The sequence below is a fragment of the Ranitomeya variabilis genome, chromosome 6 (genome assembly GCF_051348905.1).
Source record: "Ranitomeya variabilis isolate aRanVar5 chromosome 6, aRanVar5.hap1, whole genome shotgun sequence".
Lineage (NCBI taxonomy): Eukaryota > Metazoa > Chordata > Amphibia > Anura > Dendrobatidae > Ranitomeya > Ranitomeya variabilis.
In genome coordinates, this window is record NC_135237.1 from 272071798 (window position 1) to 272094864 (window position 23067).

Sequence of the window (23067 nt, forward strand, 5' to 3'; positions counted from 1 at the left end):
GCTGAAGCTACAGATTGAGTGGCAATACTTGTGAGGTTTTGTCACCTCATCTACTTATTAGGTCCCTTCTGGTTTCATTTCTATTTTTTTTCTTTTGATTCTGGTTATTTGTGCTGGCAACATACTATGTAGTGTTCTTATAGGCATGTTTGAGTTTTAATTATTTCAATTACCGTACATTTATTGGTACAAACACACTGGTATTCTTATTAAAGGGCATCTGTCACTTACTTTTTCGTATATAATCTTTGGCCACCGCCATCAGGGGCTTATCTACATTATTCTGTAATGCTGTAGATAAGCCCCCCATGTAACCTGAAAGATAAGAAAAACAAGTTAGATTATACTCACCTGCGGGGGCGGTCTGGTCCGATGGGTGTTGCGGTCCGGGTCCGGCGCCTCCCATCTTCATGCAATGACGTCCTCTTCATTGCTTTTGTTGCGGCTCCTGCGCAGGTGTACTTTATCTGCCCTGTTGAGGGCAGAGCAAAGTACTGTAGAGCGCAGGCGCCGGGAAAGGTCCGAGTAGCCCAGCACTTGTGCACTTCAGTACTTTACGCTGCCCTCAACAGGGCAGATATAGTACGCCTGTGCAGGAGCCGCGACAGAAGCAAAGAAGAGGACGTCATCACATGAAGATGGGAGCCGCCGGACTCGGACTGTGACGCCCATGAGACCGGACCGACCCCCAGGTGAGTATAATCTAACTTGTTTTTCTTGTCTTTCAGGTTGCATTGGGGGCTTATTTACAGCATTACAGAATGCTGTAGATAAGCCCCTGATGGTGGTGGCCGAAGCTTATATACAAAAAGTAGGTGACAGATTCCCTTTAATATATTTGTTTGATCAGCATTTTAATGCCGGTACCAATTTCATCTCTCTCAGTTGAGGTCTTATTGTGGGCATGCCTAATTTGTGTGTATATAGTCTATTGGCTTGAATTATTGTTATTCTTGTGTGTTTTTTTTTTTTTTTGTTTTTTTTTCGCTTTTCATGTCAACAAACAAAATAAACATTTTGTAGGTGATCCCTGTGCATTTGCATACTTCTTTTTCTTGTACTTTTGGTGTTTTTAAGTATGTGCAAGGTTGATTTCCGGTTGATTTGGTTCCCTTATTTCTATTTAGATGCATCTGATGGTTATCATTCATCTAGCCCATATTTTTTCAGGTGCCGTGACTTGTGCAATATACACTGCTCAAAAAAATAAAGGGAACACTTTAAACAGAATATAACTCCAAGTAAATTAAACTTCTGTGAAATCAAACTGTCCACTTAGGAAGCAACACTGTTTGACTATTCCATTTGCACAACAGCATGTGAAATTGATTGACAACAGATGGAAATTAATGGCAATTGTTAAGACACACAATAAATGAGTGGTTCTGCAGGTGGGGACCACAGACCACATCTCAGTACCAATGCTTTCTGGCTGATGTTTTGGTCACTTTTGAATGTTGGTTGTGCTTTCACACTCGCAGCATTAGAAGGACTCACACACAAGTGGCTCAGGTGTCATCCAGGATGGCACATCAATGCGAGCTGTGGCAAGAAGGTTTGCTGTGTCTGTCAGCGTGGTGTACAGAGGCTGGAGGCGCTACAAGGAGATAGGCCAATACACCAGGAGACGTGGAGGGGGCCGTAGGAGGGCAACAACCCAGCAGCAGGACCGCTACCTCAGCCTTTGTGCAAGGAGGAACAGGAGGAGCACTGCCAGAGCCCTGCAAAATGACCTCCAGCAGGCCACAAATGTGCATGTGTCTGCACAAACGGTTAGAAACCGACTCAAGAGGATGGTCTGTGTTCCCGACGTCCACAGATGGGGGCTGTGCTCACAGCCTAATATTGTACAGGACGCTTGGCATTTGCCACAGCACACCAAGATTGGCAAATTCGCCTCTGGCGCCCTGTGCTCTTCACAGATGAAAGCAGGTTCACACTGAGCACATGTGACAGATGTGAGAGAGTCTGGAGACGCCATGGAGAGCGATCTGCCTGCAATCCTTCAGCATGACCGGTTTAGTAATGGGTCAGTAATGGTGTGGGGTGGCATTTCTTTGGAGGGCCACACAGCCCTCCATGAGCTCGTCAGAGGTAGCCTGACTGCTATTAGGTACCGAGATGAGATCCTCAAACCCCTTGTGAGACCATATGCTGGTGTGGTTGGCCCTGGGTTCCTCCTAATGCAGGACAATGCCAGACCTCATGTGGCTGGAGTGTCAGCAGTTCCTGCAAGATGAAGGCATTGAAGCTATGGACTGGCCCTCCCGTTCCCCAGACCTGAATCTGATTGAACACATCTGGGATATCATCTCTCGCACCAACGTCAGGTTGCACCACAGACTGTCCAGGAGTTGGCGGATGCTTTAGTCTGTCTGGGAGGAGATCCCTCAGGAGACCATCCGCCGCCTCATCAGGAGAATGCCCAGGCGTTGTAGGGAGGTCATGCAAACTACTGAGCATCATTTCTTTGAGGCATTTCCACTGAAGTTGGATTAGCCTGTAACTTCATTTTCCACTTTGATTTTGAGCATCATTCCAACTTCAGACCTCCGTGGGATATTAGTTGTGATTTACGTTGATAATTTTTCGGTTTTATTGTTCTCAACACATTCCTCTATGTAATGAATAAAGATTTACAACTGGAATATTTCATTCAGTGATATCTAGGATGTGGGATTTTAGTCTTCCCTTTATTTTTTTGAGCAGTGTATTTTTCCCCCAGCTGTTCATTAAGGAACCTGACAGATTCCATTAGTTATAACCGGTCACTCAGCTTTCCTTCATATTTTTTTAATAGCTAATTTTACCAAACCGGACTAGTAGAATTGTTGTCAGGTGGAATTGAACCCTGATGCCAGTGTGATCATGGTCTAATGATATTGCTTGTTTTTCACATAATCTGTAACAACTCTTTTATGATGTGGGGGTTTTCTGGAATTTCCAACAGTGGGGTTTGTGTAGATTAGCAGAATTGAGCTCTGCATCCCCTACATTATTTATGTAGACTTAGTGTCTTGTCCATCTTGATGGCTGTGCCTCGTACTGCATCTCCGTTCCATGAGCCCTGCAGCCCCTTTATTCTGATTAGCGGGGATCAGACCCCAAAACCATCAAACACTACCTGTCATAAAGAAAGACCATAAGTGCTTAAGGTGAACCTGTCAGCAGTTTTGGCCGATACAAGAATACAAGATACGGCCATCACCTGTCGGGTCTTATATACGGCATTGTTTTAATGCTGTATACACTGTGTTCCAAATTATTATGCACAAAGAGTTTAGGAGTGATAAGGTTAGAATTTTTTTGTTTGTCATTTAAACTCATTGATGGTGATGTGTGTCAGGGCTCTTTATATCACTGAAAGCAATTGCAGATACCTGTGCAAATTAGTTTGGCAGGTGTGTCCAAATAAAGGCAAGACTAATTAAGAAGGCTGTTCCACATTATTAAGCAGCCTACATTTTTTGCCAAAATGGGAAAGAAAAAGGATGTGTCGGCTGCTGAGAAGCAACAAATTGTGGAGTATTTAGGTCAAGGCATGACTACAATCAACATTGCCAAGACACTTCATCGTGATCATCGCACAATCAAGAAGTATGTAGCTGATTCCCAGCACACACGTGTGCGTGCTGATAAGGAAAAATTGAGGACTCTTTCCAACAGGCAATTGCGTAAGGTTAAAAGAGCAGCTGCAGAAATGCCTTGTCATAGCAGCAGACAAGTTTTTGAAGCTGCTGGTGCCTCAAACGTCCCCAGATGCAGGGTCCTTCAGAGGTTTGCAGCTGTGCGTAAGCCATCCTGTCGACCACCTCTATCCACTGCACACAAGCAGAAACAGCTCCAGTGGGCCAAACGATACATGAACACTGACTTCCAAACTGTTTTGTTCACCGATGAGTGCCGTGCAACGCTCGATGGTCCAGATGGATGGAGTGGAGGATGGCTGGTTGATGGACACCCAATGAAAACACGGCTAAGGTGCCAACAAGGAGGAGGTGGAGTAATGTTTTGGGCTGGAATCATGGGGAGAGAGATTGTTGGCCCCTTTATGATCCCTGAAGGGGTAAAGATGAACTCCATAATCTATGTGGAGTTTCTAAAACAACACTTCCTGCCATGGTTCAAGAGGAAGAACCGTGCTTTCTGAAGCAAGATCATTTTCATGCATGATAATGCACCGTCTCATGCTGCAAAAAACACATCTGCATCTCTGGCTGCTATGGGCATAAAAGAGGACAAACTTATGGTGTGGCCACCATCTTCCCCTGACCTCAACCCCATTGAGAACCTCTGGAGCATCATCAAAAGGAGTGTCTATGATGGCGGGAGGCAGTTCACATCTAAGCAACAGCTCTGGGAGGGTATTCTGTCCACATGCAAAACAATTGAAGCAGAAACCATCCAAAAACTGACAAATTCAATGGACGAGAGAGTTCGTTCAGAAGCTTCTTTCGAACAAGGGGTCCTATGTGGAAATGTAACATCACCTAGAATAAAGTTTTCACTTGAAAACTGTTTGATTTCATTTTGTAATAAGCTGATAATGCTTATATTATAACTTCACAATTGACCATTTTTTTTTGTTCAAAATAAAAAAAAGGTTGAAAATCTGCTGTGCATAATAATTTGGAACATGCATTTTGAGTGTTTATTTTTTTTAACAAGATACTGTTTTCATAGGCAGTTTGTTCCAAAACATTGCAATTATACTAGAATAGTAGATGACTGGAAAATAACAATGACTGCAATTCAGATAGGTAATTTAGAGAAAATATGAGGAAATATTATTTGCATAATGAAATATTATTTGCATAATAATTTGGAACACCGTGTATAAGACCCAACCCAACCTGGAAGAACTGAAAAATAAGTTTTATTAAACTCACCTGCGGGGGGCGGTCTGGTCCAATGGGTGTCGCTGGTCTTGGTCCTGCGTCTCACATCATCTTATGATCGCAGCCCTCCTGCTTGCTTCTTGTGGATGACATGACCCTGCATCATCCACACAGGCTCCCCAGCATCGCGCTCCTACCCAGGCGTGCATTGGTCTGCCCTGTTAGGACAGAGCAGGGTGCTGCAGTGCGTAGGTGCCTGCGCACTGCAGTACTTTATATAACCTATAGAATTGTCCACATGGCCAGGTGGGACTCACCCCTAGGCCAAAACATCAAAAATCGATTAAAATGAGTATCTCTAAATCATTAGTCCTAGCATAACCAATATATTCTGAAGAATAGCGTATGACACAAAATCCAAAACGAGAGGTGAGTTTTGTGCAGACAAATATAAATTTTATTGTGCATAAATAAGACAAAAATTGGTGAACAGGTAAGAAAATAACAGCAACTAAAGGAAAACCAGTGCAGGAAGGTATAAAAAAAGTTCTAACGCACCAGGAAGAGGAACGTGTGTCCCTTAGCAACAACCGCACATAATAGCCTGTTATTATCCTTAAAGCAGAGCATATCAATGAAATGCTAAATGTGCATATAGTTTCTGGCTAGATGTCAAAAATACAGACCTAAATGCCCCAAGGTAAAGTATTATATAGATGTAGAGAGTGTGCAATAGGATATTACCTTGAGGTATGGTGTAGTCAAAGTGCGGGAGTGCAGGTGGGACACACAGGAGCCTCATGCCCGCTGTGTTATAACTTTTTCTTATACCTTTTTGCACTGCAGTACTTTGCTCTGCCCTCAACATGGCAGAGGAAAGTACCCCCTCGCAGTAGCACAATCCCGGGGAGCTTGTGTGGATGTTTCAGGGTCGTGTCTTCCATAAGAAGATGGGAGGCACCGGACCAAGACCAGCGGCACCCATCGGACCAGACTGCCCCACAGGTGAGTATGTTATTTTACAGTTCTTCCAGGTCGGGTTGGTGACTTATATACAGCAATATAGAATGCTGTGTATAAGCCCTGAAAGGTGATGGTCGCATCTTATATCGGCCAAAACTGCTAACAGGCTCACTTTAAATCCCAAATAACCCTCTTAATTGCATTCTTTAGAATGTAATGTACACTAAATGTAGGAAAGTGCTTTCATTAAGAAATTTCTTATCACATTATCTGTGTTGGTGACTAATTTTTTGTTCTTTTTAAGCTCAAGCCATAAGGAACATGAACCCTGCAGGGAATGTTCAACCAGGTATGCAGATTTTAATTTTACATTTTCCTTTAGTTAAAGAATTCTTCTGTACATTCTGCACCTTCAGGCCTGCTGATCTAGTTGTACACTTCAAATTCTGCATTACATTAATTACCTTTTCTCCAGTGGCATGAGCTCAATGTCCAACCAAGACTTGCCAAGTGACAATAAAGGGAACCGCCTCCGCAAGTGGTGACACTTGTCTTTGTACGCTAGGTGCTTTGACACCGGGCACTGACAGTGTGCCTTGTTGGCTCGTTACTGCTGATCGGAGTCATCAAGAGAGTGCGGTCATTGTGCACATCATGCGGGGACGAGTCCAACCCCTGAAGCGAAGGTCACTAATGACTCTTCTTTTCAGGCTTATGCAGTGGACGCTGCCATTGCCCTTTGACACAAGCATCTCCTCATCCTCTGAGATTGTCAACCGAAGCGTCATCAAAAAGGAAGTAGGAAAAAAGTAAAGCAGCTAGGTAGTGTAGTTAGGAAAGGATAGGGAATTTTCCCTTCACCCCTGAGAGAGGGTTCTGCCCATCCAGGACAGAAAACCTACTGAAATAAAAAGGCGATACCTCTCCCCCGCTTCTGTTGGGTTTTCTGTCCTGACTGCAACCCTTGTGCTGAACCCAGGGCGGTTTGAAGGTTTTTTTTTATCTGCTCACCCACGCCTGTCGCGGCACTGGAAGAACAGGCAGAGGAGCGCCTGTATACTGGCCTTTAGTTGGTGGAAGCACTGTCTGCGGGTCCAGGTGGGCCTTCACATATATACGTACGTGCGTGCGTGGGGCGGGCAGTCACGGGCCAGGCGTCTCTTCTGCAGCTGCCACGCCACACTCCCTCCTCTGCCTCTGGACCACCGCTTCTGAGCCGGCTTCTGGGGGCACGCGCTACTGATGTTGCACACAAGGCATGCTGGAAATTGGCGTGCCCGTGTGACTTCAGTGAGTTTGCGCCGGGGCCAAGATGGCAGCACCCAGGGAGAAAATGCCAGCCAGGACTCGTGGATATTTGGTGGGGAGGGGCATCAGTTGGGCACCGGAGGAGGTGTGATCCCTTTTTTAAGGAGGGATAACCACAGAAGAAGAGCTTGTGTCCGAAGCTCCCCATCATGGAGTATTCCAGTGGACAGCAGCCTTTACAGCAGCAGGAGCATTCTTCAGTGTCTGTGCCTGGTCACCAGCTCTGGCACACTAAAAGGAGCAGCCATAGGAGTGGCAGCCATCCCGACCAGAGATCGCGGGACTCTTCAGTATCCAAGAGGGACGTTGTATGTACACCTGATCAGCCTCCGAATCCGGTACCGGCTGGTGGTGAGTGATCTACGAAAATGTCACCTTTGTTGTTAATGGGGGCCATTGTCTGCTTAAATCACTAGGGGTCTAGGAAGACTAGCATCAAAAGGAAGAATAAGTAGTGTGTCCTTTGTAAAACCCTGCTGGCAGTCCATTGGCAGAAAGATCTCTGCTCTGACTGCACACAGAAAACCATATGAGAAGATTCCCCCCAGACTTCGCTAAGAGCTTAAGGGCCATAATCAGGGCAGAGGTGCAAGGTTCCCTAAAGAGTTGAAAAAGGGAAGCAAGAGAGCTCGGGGTCTTGTCACAGAATCAGGGGCCTCACAATCCGGTGGGGAATATCAGATTGAATCCCCATCTTCCTCGGACAGTGATGTAGGCGGCCGACCATGCTTTCTGGCCGGAGACACGGATAGACTGGTTAGGGCAGTCAGGTCGACAATGGGCCTAAAGGCAGAAAGGGCACCTAAATCCCTGGAGGATCTTATAGTTGGGGGCTTGGAGGCGATAAGTTAGCTCACCTTTCTCTAGTCACCTTCCACGACGGCATACGGAGGTTGCCTCTTTGCCCTAATGGGGAACAGGAAATACGGAGAGGTTAAAAGACCCTCCCACCTCCCACTCGCCAGTGTCTTTCCTGTTCCCCATGGGACAGAGGTTCCGTGTGCTGTGGTGGCTGGCGACTACAGGACCTTACTAGGCTTTGCCTAACTAAAGCCGGGCAGTATGGGTCGTGTCTCACCTCCCCCCTTTGTGCTGCTCCCATTGCGCCGCTCTGCGGTGTCCTTGGGACTGTTCCCTGGCCTTCCCGCACCCCCTAGAGGGTAAAGCAGGCCAATGATCCCAACCGGAGTCCTCTCTGAGCTCTCCGGTCTCCTCTCCCTCTGCGTGCTCTGCCGGCGTCCAGGAAGTCAATCGCGTGCGTCACTTCTGCTGCTCAGTGCAGCACTTCCGCCGGCGGCGCCTCGTGCAGGACGCCGTTCCTCCACCCAGGACCATGGAGGGGAGGAGGGAATCATCTTTCGCTGGGGGCAGAAGATTTACTCTGGTATAAAAACCTGCCTGAAAACGTCGCAGGTAAGGCTGTCCTGATGGAAGGCAATACCTGCCTTGCGCCTGCAGAGCCCAGCGCTGCCCCTGCCACAGTAAGTGTTACAGGGACAAAGGTCCGAAGATGACCTAAGGGATCTTTATTATTTCTGACACTCTCTCCCCCTCTTGTTGCAAGGAGACAAGTCTACCCCTAAAACGTCTATTAAAAAGAAATGTGCCACTTGCAATATTAAATTGCCCCCGTTATGGGAGAAAAAACTCTGCAGATGATGTACTGACAAAATAGTCTGAGCAGAGCAACCTTCCCTCTTGGAAGAAATCCGCTCGCTAGTGAAGCAAGAGGTGCAATCTTCCCTGGCGGCCTTTACTCCTCCACCCCCACCACCACTTTCTCCAGCAAAAAAAAGAAAAATTCAGGATGAGGATTCTGAGTCTGAATCAGACCTCTCCTATGCCTCATCCTCAGGTAGACGGGAGGAACCTATGTCCCCTATGACCTCTGAAACCAGTAAATATCTGTTTTCTTCAGATTGGATTGAGGATTTAGTATCTGCCGTTCGCAGTACTATGGGGCTGGAGGAGGAGTCAGAACCACAGTCCATACAGGACTAGATGTTTGGTGGAATAACTAAGGGGAAACGTGTAGGATTCCCAGCACACTCTAATATAACTGATAAGATTATTATCATTATTATTTATTGTTATAGCGCCATTAATTCCATGGTGCTTTACATGGGAGGATTAACCAAGAGTGGGAACTGCCAGAAAAACGCCTCACTATTCCCTCTGAGATGAAGCACAGATTCCCCTTAGGAGATTCGGCCAAATGGGATGTCCCCAAGGTCGACTCACAAGTGGCAAGAGTGGCTAAAAGAACGGCTGTTCCATTTGAAGACTCCTCGCAATTAAAAGATCCAATGGACAGAAAAATCGAAAGTCTATTGAAGAAATCTTGGGAGACTTCCACGGTAGCCCTTAAAGCCAATATTGCTTTGACTTGCGTAGCTAGAGCCCTTTTCCGCTGGTTAGGGGAACTGGAATCCCATATATCCCAGGGTGCTTCTAGGGGCGAATTTCTGGATTCTCTACCCAGTCTTCTTAGAGCTACTGGGTTCTTGGCGGATGTCTCTATGGAGACCATCAGAGTTGCCGCCAGATCATTAGTGCAAACTAATTCAGCTAGAAGAGCTCTTTGGCTCAAGATGTGGTCTGGCGATATCACCTCCAAGGCCAAATTATGCACCATACCATTTAAGGGTGACTGTTTTTGGGCCTTCTCTAGACGACATCTTGGAAAAGGCAACTGATAAGAAAAAAGCTCTTCCAGAAAAAAAAACCCCAAGAAAAAGTTTTTTCATACCTTTCACCTCAAAGAGGAAAAGGCAAGTCTGGAAGGTGGAGCTATCCAAAGGAAGGGGGGAAAAATATCCTTATCCCTCAACAACAACAACAGCAGTCCCAGCAGGAAAAGTGGTGACCTCGACTCGGTGGGGGGAGATGCTCAGATTTTTTCCTTCAGTGGCAAAATATCACCAATTGCCCCCGGGTCCTCAATGTCATCAAAGAAGGCCTTCTAATAGAGTTAATCTCCTCCCCTCCACAGGGTCTAAAGGTCACCTCCCTTCCCTCCTTAAGAGACCAGACAATATTGAAAGCGGGCCTCAGGGATCTAAAAAAATCAAATGTCATGTCTCAAATTCCGGGATCAGAAAGAGATCTGGGACATTACTCCCATCTATTTCTGGTTCCCAAACCTTTGGGCGAGTCCCGTATTATCATAAATCTGAAAGTTCTCAACCAGCATGTGAAATACCGAAGATTCAAAATGGAATCGGTAAAAACTGCCATCCCTTTGATAAGCCCTCACTCCTTCATGGATACTATCGATCTGAAGGATGCATACTTTCATATTCCGATTCACCCAAAAGTATCTCAAGTTTGCGGTACAAAGGGGAACTTCTGATAGAGCATTATCAGTTCAATGTCCTTCCGTTTGGAATCTCCTCTGCACCAAGAGTATTTTCCAAGATAATGGCGGAAATAGTCTCCTTTATCCGGAAGCAAGGCGTCTGTATAGTACCTTATCTAGACGACCTACTAATAGTAGCTTCCACCAAAGTGATTCTGGAGTCTCATGTCTCAAAGGCTCTCAATATTCTGACTTCTCTTGGGTGGGTCCCGAATCTGAAAAAATCACAGCTACGGCCCTCCAAATCCAGAAAATTCCTGGGAGTTCTCCTAAACTCTGCAAAGCAAATGTCCTTCCTTCCAGAGGACCATCGTCTAACCTTGATATCAAAGGTCAAGACTTTCAGAGATATGAGATCTCATACGATCAGGGAGGGCATGTCACTTCTAGGATCCATGACAGCCTGCATCCAATCGGTGCCCTGGGCTCAGGCCCACTCCAGAATTCTTCAGGCACATATTCTGCAGAATTGGAACGGTCATCCCAGTTCATTGAACAAAAGACTATACACGCCGGGTCGTGTCAAAGCCTCTCTGGCATGGTGGGTAACCCTGAAAAACCTACAAAAAGGGGTCAATTGGACTCAAGTCCCATTGGCTACAATTACAACAGATGCCAGCAAGAGAGGCTGTGGGGCTATGATAAACAATACCCCTTTCCAAGGTCTCTGGGACCGGGCAACAAGCAAAAAGTCATCCAATTACAGAGAACTAAAAGCTGTAGAGGAAGCCCTTCTAATAGGGGGTCAGCTTATCAGGGGACATCACGTTCGAGTATATTCGGACAATGACTGCGGTTGCTCACATCAGACACCAGGGCAGTTCCAAGAACAACAACTTAAGGAACATATCTACCCGAATATGCTCCTGGCAGAAAGACATCTACTATCTGACGGCAATTCACCTGAAAGGCTCTTCCAACACCCAGGCAGACTGAGTCGCCAGGATATACAGCCGGGAGAATGGTGCTTGAGCAACCGAAACTTCAAGATGCTTGTAAACAGGTGGGGTCTTCCGGAAATCGACCTCTTCGCATCCCGCCAAAGCACGAAAGTCGAAGCCTCCTTCTCCCTAAACCCCAGGGACGGCTCCATAGGGGTGGATGATCTAGTCCAGAGGTGGAACTTTCGCCTGGCCTATGCGTTTCCACCGATCCCAATTTTGGCAAAGGTCTTACGGAAAATCCGAGAAGAACAAACACCAACTATATTGGTTGCCCCGTTGTGGCCAAAAAGGAGCTGGTACAACCTGATCGTGGACTTACAGGTAGATGGCCCTGTCCAGTTTCCGGTAGAAGACGACCTTCTCTCACAGGGACCAATTCATCTCCTAGATTCTCACAAATGGAAACTGGCGGCATGGTTACTGAAGCCCAGGTGCTGAGAGCTAAAGGACTATCAGACTCAGTAGTTTCTACACTTCAAAAATCAAGGAAAGCGGTAACCAATGCTATATACAATAAAGTTTGTAAGACATTTTCTTCTTTCTGTCTTCCTGAATTACCAGATCTCTTCAATCCAAATTTATCGCAAATTCTAGATTTCCTACAAAAAGGCTTAGAAATAGGCCTCAGGCCTAGCACCTTAAAAGTCCAAATCTCCGCCCTCAGTTCTATTTTTGACCAGGATCTGGCAAATCATCGCTGGATTAAGAGGTTCATGACATCCGCCTCTAGGATGAATCCTAAAACACAAACAATGGTGCTCCTATGGGACCTTAATTTGGTATTACAGGAGCTTACAGGTCCACCCTTTGAACCGTTATCCTCCTGTTCTCCAAAAAATCTTATTTACAAAACAATTTTTCTGGTGGCCATAACCTCAGCAAGAAGAGTAGAACTACAGGCCCTCTCAATGAGCGAGCCCTATTTGTTCATTAGAGATGACGCTATAGTGCTGCATCTCGACCCTTCTTTTCTTCCAAAAGTTGTCAGAATTCCACCTCTCCCAGGAAATTGTTCTACCTTCCTTTTGCCAAAATCCAGCAAATCCAAAAGAAGAAAGTTTTCATACGCTTGACGTCAGACGCATTGTATTATTCTACTTAGAGCAAACGAGCTCTTATAGAGTTGATCAAAATCTATTTGTCCATCCCTCAGTACAAAATAAAGGGAAAAAAGTAGCAAAGAGTACTATTGCTAACTGGATTAAGAAAGCTATAGCGGAAGCATATCTTGTTCAAAACAAGACTCCCCCAGTGGGGATTAAGGCCCACTCGACCAGATCTACTTCAGTCTCCTGGGCAGAAAGAGCAGCTGCATCAGCAGAACAAATCTTCATTACATACCTTCTCCAAACATTATAGATTGGACATAATGCCCAACAAGGAGTTAGTCTTCGGCTGGAAAGTTCTCCAGGCCGTTGTCCCTCCCTAGCGCCAAATTAGTTGGTATTCCCCTGTATGCCGTCGTGGAAGGTGACTAGAGAAAATAGAATTAGACTTACCGGTAATTTGGTTTCTAGGAACCTTCCACGACTGCCCTAGTTCCCTCCCTATACTCCTGGATTTAAATCTGGGATTCAAGGTAAACCGGTGCTATGGTTTTCAGTTATAAGTCACTGGCGAGTGGGAGGTGGGAGGGCCTTTTAACCTCTCCGTATTTCCTGTTCCCCATTAAGGCAAAGAGGCAACCTCTGTATGCCGTCGTGGAAGGTTCCTAGAAACCGGTAAGTCTAATTCTATTTTCCAGTTCCAGGATAGAGGCGCTCATAGATAAAGAATGGAAGAAGCCGGAGGGGTCTGGTAGCCTGCCCTCATCTTCTAAAAGGAGATACCCTTTTTGAGGAGAAGGGCTCAGAGGGTTGGGATAAAATCCTTAAGATTGACGGGGCAGTGGCAAAGTCCTTTAAGAAGTCATCCCTACCCCTGGAGGACTGCGGCACACTTGGAGACCCATTAGATAAGAAAGCTGATGGGTTCCTGAGGCACACCTGGGAGGCAGCTGCAGGGGGTCCAAAGCCTGCGATAGCTGGGACATGTACTGTCTGCTCCCTGATGGTCTTGCTGCAACAGATGGAGGAACAGCTTAAAAGTAAGGTTCCGAGAGAATAGATCTTGTCCAATATGGCTCTGTTGCATGGAGCAGAGGCCTTTCTAGCAGACTCTTCAGCAGACTCTGTGAGGTTAGCAGCTATGTCGGCAAGCCTATCTAAACTCGGGTAGATGTATCTTGTGGCTCAAGGGGTGTCCGGGAGACCTGACTTCAAAGAATAGACTGTTCCATCCCATGTGATGGCCAGTTTCTCTTCTGGCAGAAGCTAGAGGACATCTTGGAGAAGGCAGGTGATAAGAAGGGGTTTCCCCGTTTCTCTGGAATCTAGGAAGCCTTCTTTTTGGAGAAGGAAGTAAATAAAAGGACATCCTGAGTTAGAAAGCTGGGACTTCAAGGATAGGAAGGGATCTAGATATATGTTGAGAGGGCCTCTGCAAATTCAAAAAAATCTCCCCCAATGATGTTAGGTAAGAGTTAGGGGGGAGGCTCTTTCTCCCTGTTTGGTTAAACATTTCCCCCAGTCGCTGGATTTTGAGTATCATCAAGGACGGTCTGAAGATAGGCTTCGTCCATCCACCCCGCAGGAAATCACCAGGAGAACATCTGGCCCTGGAGGCGGAGATCTACGGACTATTACAAAAACAACTTCTGTGCGAAGTCCCGGTGGAAGAAATAGGAAGAGGATTTTATTCCCCCCTCTTTTTGATACAGAAGCCGGATGGTTCTCTAAGGACTATTGTCAACCTAAGGAAGCTCAACCGATGGGTTGTGAATCATTCCTTCAAGATGGAATCGGTGAACACTGCTATAAAGTTATTGTTCCGGGATTGCTTCATGGCGGTCATCGACTTAAAGGATGCCTATTACCACATCCCAATCCATCGGTACCATCAAAAATTCCTGAGGGTAGTAGCTCTATGTCCAAGGGCAGGTCAGGCATTACCAGTACACAGCCCTTCCATTCGGTCTATCAGTGGCTCCGAGAGTATTTACCAAAGTAATATCTGAAGTGATGACCTACCTTCATTCTCGGCATATCATTATCCCGTACCTGGAGGACTTCCTTATAGTCGGGAGGTCAGAAAATCACTGTGCAGAACGGGTGAGGGAGGTGACGGTGGTCCTAGAGGAGTTGAGATGGATCGTAAATACCCTCAAATCAAGGCTAAGACCGGTAAACATACAATCCTTCCTGGGGTTTGTTCTGGACTCCAAGCGCCAGATCTGTCTCCTACCAGAGGACAAGATAGCCAAAATAATGGCCCTGGCACTGTCTGCAATTCATCAGCCGACAATGACACTACGAAAGGCGATGTCCTTGCTAGGATCCCGCAGTAAATGAGCCCAATTTCACCTGAGGCATCTACAGTGGGAGGTCCTGTCGGCATAGAGGTCGTTAAAAGGGCATTTAGAGAGAAGGTTACATCTATCTTTGGCAGTAAGAGACTCCCTTTCCTAGTGGACAGTAAGAGAGCATTTGGCATCGGGTCCAGTGGTTGAGGCCGGTGGAGGACGTTATCACTATGGATGCGAGTAATTCCGGATGGGGGGCACATCTGAGACCCCACTCAGTGCAGGGAACCTGGTCTCCTTTGGAAAGAGATCAGGGTTTGAACTTAATAGAGTTTTGGTCCATGGAAAGAGCCTTAAGACACTTTCTTCCCTTCCTTCAAGGTCGCCATGCCCGAATCATGTCGGACAATTGCACAGTTATGGCTTATATCAACTGCCGGGGGGAGCGCAAGGTCCCATACCCTTATGGGGGCAGCAAACCTCCTACTCCAGCTAGCAGAGCAACACCTTCTGTCCCTTACGCACTTCACATAAATCCTCAAATTTTACAGCAAATAGTGCGAGCATGGGGGAGGCCGCAGATAGATCTATTTGCCAGTTTACACAACATGAAAGTGAATAACTTCTGTTTGTTAGTCCCAAGGGAGAATCCATTCGCAGTAGATGCCCTTCAGATACTTTGGAAGTTCAGTATGGCCTATGTATTTTCCCCGATAGCGATTAGTCCAGCGGTCGTGAAGAAGATCGGGGAGGATCAAGTGAGGGAGATTCTCATTGTTCCATATTGGGCGTGGAGACCATGGTTCTCCCTTCTAAGGTTGATGTCCGTTGCCGATCCATGGATTCTACAAGAGATCCCAGATCTTCTTACCCAGGGACCATTTTGCCACTCTCAAGTGAAGGGCTTCCATCTGACAGCATGGAATTTGAGAGGGCATTACTGAGTCGGCGGGGTTCTCACCAGGACTAGTCTCCACCGTGTTGAAAAGTAGGAAGCCGATTTACATCAAGTATCTATGGTAGAACATGGAAGGGATTCCTGGAAATTTTAGGACAGCCCTTGGCGGATGAAGCTCCGATTTCTGCAGTCAGGATTTCAACTAGGGTTAGCAACTAACAAAAGGTACAGTTGTCGGTCTTCGGTGCCTTGTATAATTGCAACCAAGCATCAAATAGATTGGTGTCCTGATTTATAAGATCCTGTAGTAGATCAAGACCGGTTATAAATCCAAAAATTCCTCCATGGGACCCGAACCTAGTTTTCGAGGCGCTAATTAGGGAACCATTTGAGCCCTTACAGGGTTATCTGCGAGATTCCTCATGCTTAAAACTGTGTTGCTAGTGGCCCTAACTTAAGCCTGTAGGGTAAGTGACATACAAGCCCTGTCTATATGTCCCCCTTACACACAGATGTATAAGAACTGGATTGTTCTAAGACCACACCCGGATTATCTCCCCAAGGTAGTTCTTAAATTCCATAGGAGTCAGGAGATCACGTTTACCTTCCTTCTGTAATAACCATAATAATCAAGGGGAAGAAACATTCCATACCTTAGAGGTGAGGAGGAAGTCCATGTTAGAATATATGTCCATGCCCAGTCAGTGGAGAAAGGATCATTCCCTATTCATAGCCTTCCAGGGTAGCAGGAAGGGTTACGTGGTAACTAAAAGTAGCATAACCAGATGGATCAGGGACGCCATTAGTTTATCTTACTCTGCGAGTGGCGCTCTGTTTCCTGAAGGCATCAAGGCTCACTCCACCAGAGCCGTGGCTACCTCCTTGGCAGAAAAGGCGGAGGTATCAATTGATCAGATCTGTAAGGCCGCTACCTGATCCTCACCATCTACTTTAAGCACTACAGACTGAATCTGTCCTCCTCTGCTGACTTAACCTATGGTAGAAGGGTGCTGCAAGCGGTGGTCCCTCCCTAAGGTGTTTCATTTCTCCAAAAATCTCTCAGGTGTGCTGTCATGGGTGAAGGGAAAACGCTAAGGTTACTTACCGGTAGCTGTTTTTTCCGGAACCCTTGACAGCACCTATATATTCCCCCCTTCTCACCTTTTGGGTGTGCACTATAGTTTGGGTGTATATAATGTGGTGTTGGTTATCCGTGTAAATTAACCGGAGGTCCTCTCATGCTTTGTAACCCAACTGAAGCAGGGGAGAGGTACCGTCCTTTTTATTTTATTAGATTTCCTGTCTTGGCTGGGCTTATCCCTTTCTCAGGTGTGCTGTCATGGGTTCTGAGAAATCCAGCTACCGGTAAGTAACCTTGGTGTTTTTAATTCAAAACTCATGGATTGCAAAGCGCTGTCATTTTCCCAGAGAATACTAATCTGCATAAAATATTGCACTTGCTGCCTATGTTCATAAAATGCTATACTAATTAAAATAAAGGTTAATTGAGCTAAATAATGTCTTTATGCCCGAAGCTAAAGTAATAAATATACACGGCTCAATAAAATAAAGGGAACACTAAAATACCATATCCTAGATATCACTGAATGAAATATTCAAGTTGCAAATTTTTATTCTTTACATAGTGGAATGCATTGAGAACAATAAAACGTAAAAACGATCAATGTAAATCCAACTGAATATCACATGGAGGTCTGGATTTGGAATACTACTCATAATCAAAGTGAAAGTTCAAACTACAGGCTGATCCATCTTCATTGGAAATGCCTCGAGACAAGGCAATGATGCTGAGTAGTGTGTGTGGCCTCCACGTGCCTGTATGATCTCCGTACAATGCCTGGGTATGGTCTTGATGAAGCGGTGGGTGTTCTCCTGAGGTCTCTTCTCCCAGATGTGGATTAAAAAATCACTCAACTCCTGGACAGTCTGTGGTGCAGTGTTGGATGGAGTGAGACATGATGGCACAGATGTGCTCAGTTGGATTCAGGTCTGGGGAACGGGCAGGTCAGTCCATAGCATCAATGCTTTCATCATGCAAGAACTAATGACACACTTCAGCAACATGAGGTCTAGCATTATCATGCATCAGAAGGAACCCAGGGCCCACTGCACCTGCATTTGGTCTAACAGTGGATCTAAGGATTTCATCCCGGAACCTAATGTCAGTCAGGGTACCTCTGGCTAGTACATGGAGGGCTATGCCGACCTTCCAAAGAAATTCCTCCCCACACCTCCAGCATGACCGATTTGACAGTGGGTCAGTACCCACTGTCAAATCGGTCATGCTGTGGAGGATGTTGCAGGCATCAGAATATTCTCCACGGCATCTCCAGACTCGTTCACGCCTGTCACATGCTCAGTTTGAACCTGCTCTCATCTGCAAACGGCACAAGGCGCCAATGTCTAATCAGCCATTCTTTGTTTTCTCTGGCAAATGCCGATCGCCCTGCATGGTGTTGGGCTGTAAGCACAACGCCCACTTGTGGACATCGGGCCCTCATACCACCCTTATGGGGTCTGTTTCTAACAGTTTTAGCAGATAAATGGATGTTAGTGGCCTTCTGGAGGTCATTTTGCAGGGCTCTGCCACTGCTCCTCCTAGCGGTCCTTCTGTTAGGTTGTTGGCCTCCTACAGCCTCCTCCATGTTTCTTGGTATACTGGCCTGTCTCCTGGTAACTGTTCCATGCTCTGGAAACTGTGCTGACAAACACATCTACCCTTCTTGCCACAGCTCGCATTTATGTGCAAGTCTTGATGAGCTGTACTATCTGGGCAACTTCTGTGGGTTGTATGAAAGAAGGAAATAGGAGCAACCAGGTATAGCAGATAAAAAAAAATCTTTTATTAATGGTTTCAAGGTGAGCCATATGTACCAGAAAACACCATCACAATTGTATAAAGTAAAACATATATGCAGAGAGGAAAACCGGGAAACCTCGGAACCGACAATTGCAACTACCCGATTGTGCATATAATGTAAAGTGCCAGTGCAATAGTATATTAGAACGGCAGACCAAACCCTCCTAGGATAGATACCAAATGCTTAAGTCCAAAGTGGAACCAAGAGAGGGACATGAACTTACCGCGGGCAGAGACTGAAGGACCCTGGGCCATGTGTGTATAACCCCGACACGCATTTCGCGTGTCTAATACACCGCTTTCTCAAGGGGAATATAAAAGTACAGCTGCAATGACCTTTTTTGGTAATGTGGTAGGGCACATGGTATGGGAATGGCCAATAGGAGTGGTTAAATACGCGCATGCACACCGCTCATCTAAGGTCCGGCAGGTACACCAAAACGTCACTGCGTGTGAGAGGGAGGCAAAGAGACGCGCCGATGCACGCCGGAGACCCAGAATGGTGGCACGTATGCGCACACTGCTTCACCAACGGGATGTATTTATAGGAAAAGACATTTCTTTGTGTTTGTCCTGAAGGTGATACCTACAATATGTTATCTAGCCCAAAACAATGATAAATATATCAAAGACAGATACCGTATTTTTCGGACTATTAGACGCACTTTTTCCCCCCCAAAAAAGGGGGGAAAATGGGGGGTGCGTCTAATAGTCGAAATGCAGGCTTACCCGTTCCGGCAGAGGTGCGGTGGCAGAGGTGCGGCGGCAGGCGTGCGGAGATGAGGAGGCGCAGTGAGAGGGGTCCCTTTCCCCGGTAAGGTGATGCAGCAGCCCGGTAATGCAGCAGAGCCGGGTGAATCCTGTTATTACCGGTGGTGGCGGCCATCTTGCGGAGGCCGCGCGTGCGCAGATGGAGCCTCTGCAGCCCGGGGCTTCAGGAAAATGGCCGCGGGATGCCGCGCGTGCGCAGATTGGGATCACGGCGGCCATTTTCCTGAAGCCCCGGGCAGCAGAGGCTCCATCTGCGCACTCGCGGCCTCCGCAAGATGGCCGCCACCACCGGTGATAACAGGATTCAGATACTCAGAATGAACACCGGCGCTAAAGTGAGACTGTGCCCCCCCCCAAGCTGCAGGCACCTATGCAGGTGGTGTGTGTACACCTGCTATTTCTGAATAAAGACTAATAACATCAAACTTAGATGCCGCGCTACAAGGGTATGCTACTACTTCGTAGAGCAACACAAATAATGCAATAAACAAATCCTAAGGTGAGTTACCTTGTGGCCGTCACTGATGTGTCCCCGTAAGGCAGTGGGCTACTGTGATAACTGTGCCGGCACTATCAGCAGCGTGCGCGCAGGGGTTTCTACAGACTGGGAGGACGCTCCCTTGTCTGTGTTGTCTGAGGAACGTTGCTCTCATCAGCACGGAGAACACAGTTATTACAATAGCCCACTGCCTTACGGGGACACATCAGTGACGGCCACAAGGTAACTCACCTTAGGATTTGTTTATTTCATTATTTGTGTTGCTCTACGAAGTAGTAGCATCCCCTTGTAGCGCGGCATCTAAGTTTGATGTTATTAATAACAGGATTCACCCGGCTCTGCTGCATTACCGGGCTGCTGCATCACCTCACCGGGGAAAGGGACCCCTCTTACACTATACCTCCTCATTCCAGCGCCTCCTCATCCCAGCGCCTCCTCATCCCAGGACCTCCTCATCCCAGGACCTCCTCATCCCAGCGCCTCCTCATCCCAGCACATCAGGCCATGGCGTCAGGACGGGACCCTGCTCAGGTGCACGCCGTACCGCATCACCCCACCTCTGCCGACACCATGCCTCCTGTGACCCTGCTGTGCCACCGCCAGCCCTCAGGTAAGATACTGTAAATTCGGACAATAAGACGGACCCCCATCTTATAAAAAAAATCTTTTTTTCTGCAATTTTCACCCCAAATTTGGGGTGCGTCTTATGGTCCGGTGCGTCTTATAGTCCGAAAAATACGGTAATACATAATAATCCAGAGCACAATAGCACCATATGAGATTAAAGACATGATATACGTCGATCCGGTGCCTAGTTGCATAGATGTCCATAATCATAGTATAATCCGTAGTTTGAAATAGTCCAACATGAAAATAATCTGTCGTTCAAGGACCAGTTGTAGATGAAAAAGATCACAGAAGGTGTCCTGCTGCAACAATAAAAGGAGAAAGAGAAAAGAGTTTACCTGTTTCCTGTTTTCCTCTCTGCATATGTTTTCTGGTTCATATGGCTCACCTTGAAACTATTAATAAAATATATTTTTATTCTGCTATACCTGGTTGCTCCTATTTCCTGCTTTCATACATGTAGTTTGGAGTGGGTATCTTTTCTGCTTTTTTTGGATGGGCTACTCATAGCCCTATTTTGATGACAATGATATGTCATTGAGGTTTTTGTATCAACTTCTGTGGGTTGTAGACACCTCATGCTATTGTACAGTACCTGTAGCGGTGAGAGCAATGACAAAATGCAAAAGTGACCAAAACAGCCAAAAAGAATGAGAACAGAGAAATGTTCTATGGTCACCCCCCTGTAGAACCACTCCTTTATAGGGGTTGTCTTGCCAATAGCCTATTATGTCTACCTGTTGTCTGCTCCATTTGCACAACAGCAGGAGAAATTGATTCACAATCAGTTGTTTCATAGCTAGACAGGTTGATTTCACACAAAAGTGTGACTTGCAGTTACATTGGGTTGTTTAAGTGTTCCCTTTATTTTTTTGAGCAGTGTAGTTAAAATATAATAAATTTTCCTCTGATAGGTAAATAGAACCCTGCAAAAAATATCCTATGCCTGCTTGTGCGTAGGTGTGAATTGGGCCGTTCCTAGATCTGTTAGAATATGGAGATGATTCCATGAATGAGAAATAGCTGAGTGGGGAATAACCGGTCAGATCTCAATCTGTGGTTCTTTATGCTTCTCCAGTGCTCTGGCTGGCTGCACTTTTTTGAGATGCTCCAAAAAAGACTGGATAAAGATATTCCTTAATACATTAGCCTTTATTTGAATTTATATTTCAAGTATATTAGAAAATTGTTTAGATAATGGCATTAAATTGACCACCCCCCTTTAAGGTTTAAACATAAATGTGCATGTTCATTATAATTTTTTAAGAACTGCTATTACCTCTCTAAAATCCAACTTTTCTGCAAAAATAAAATAATAAAATATATATATATATATATATATATATATATATATATATATATATATATATATATATATATATATATATCGTATATACTCGAGTATAAGCCGACCCGAGTATAAGCCGACCCCCCTAATTTTGCCACAAAAAACTGGGAAAACTTATTGACTCGAGTATAAGCCTAGGGTGGAAAATACAGCAGCTACCGGTGAATTTCAAAAATAAAAATAGATGCTCCATACCGTTCATTATTGCCCCAAAGGAGGTTCCATATAAAGCTGTGCCATATATAATGCTACATACCGTTGATTATTGCCCCATAGATACTCCATATATAGCTGTGCCATATAGAATGCTCTGCACCGTTCATTATGGCCCCATAGATGCTCCTTATAAAGCTGTGCCATATATAATGCTCTGCACCGTTCATTATGGCCCCATAGATGCCCCATATACAATGCTCTGCACCGTTCATTGTGGCCCCATAGATGCTCCATATAAAGCAGTGTCATATATGCTCTGCACTGTTCATTATGGCCCCATAGATGCTCCATATAAAGCAGTGCCATATATGCTCTGCACTGTTCATTGTTGCCCCATAGATGTGCCATATAAATCTGTGCCATATATAATGCTCTGCACCGTTGCCCCATAGATGTGCCATATAAATCTGTGCCATATATAGTGCTCTGCACCGTTGCCCCATAGATGTGCCATATAAATCTGTGCCATATATAGCGCTCTGCACCGTTGCCCCATAGATGTGCCATATAAATCTGTGCCATATATAATGCTCTGCCCCGTTGCCCCATAGATGTGCCATATAAATCTGTGCCATATATAGTGCTCTGCACCGTTGCCCCATAGATGTGCCATATAAATCTGTGCCATATATAGTGCTCTGCACCGTTGCCCCATACATACTCCACATAAATCTGTGCCATATATAACGCTGCTGCTGCAATAAAAAAAAACCAAACACATACTCACCTCTCTTGCTTGCAGCTCCTCAGCGTCCCGGCGTCTCTCTGCACTGACTGATCGGGCAGAGGGCGGCGCGCACACTATATGCGTCATCGCGCCCTCTGACCTGAACAGTCAGAGCCAGAGGACGGGAAGACTGAGCGGCGGGTGGAACGTGGACAGGTGAATATAAAATACTCACCTAGTCCCGGCGCTCCTGACGCTCCCCCTGCCTGTCACACTGTCTTCGGGTGCCGCAGCTCTTCCTCTGTCAGCGGTCACCGGCACCACTGATTAGAGAAATGAATATGCGGCTCCACCCCTATGGGAGTGGAGTCCATAATCATTTCTCTAATGAGCGGTCCCACGTGACCGC

General features: G+C 46.1%; 1 protein-coding gene across 7 annotated transcripts in view; it reads left to right on the forward strand.

Annotated features, from left to right (window-relative positions):
- The window catches only part of LOC143782312 (uncharacterized), a 261375-nt gene that overhangs the window by 105215 nt on the left and 133093 nt on the right, over positions 1-23067 (forward strand). For 6 of the 7 annotated variants that reach the window (XM_077269634.1, XM_077269639.1, XM_077269637.1 and 3 more), the window contains one exon: positions 6106-6150. The exons of the other annotated variant lie outside the window; for it this stretch is intronic. In XM_077269634.1, the coding sequence (XP_077125749.1) occupies positions 6106-6150 (45 nt within the window). The remainder of the gene's footprint in view (positions 1-6105; positions 6151-23067) is intronic. 7 annotated transcript variants of the gene reach the window in all.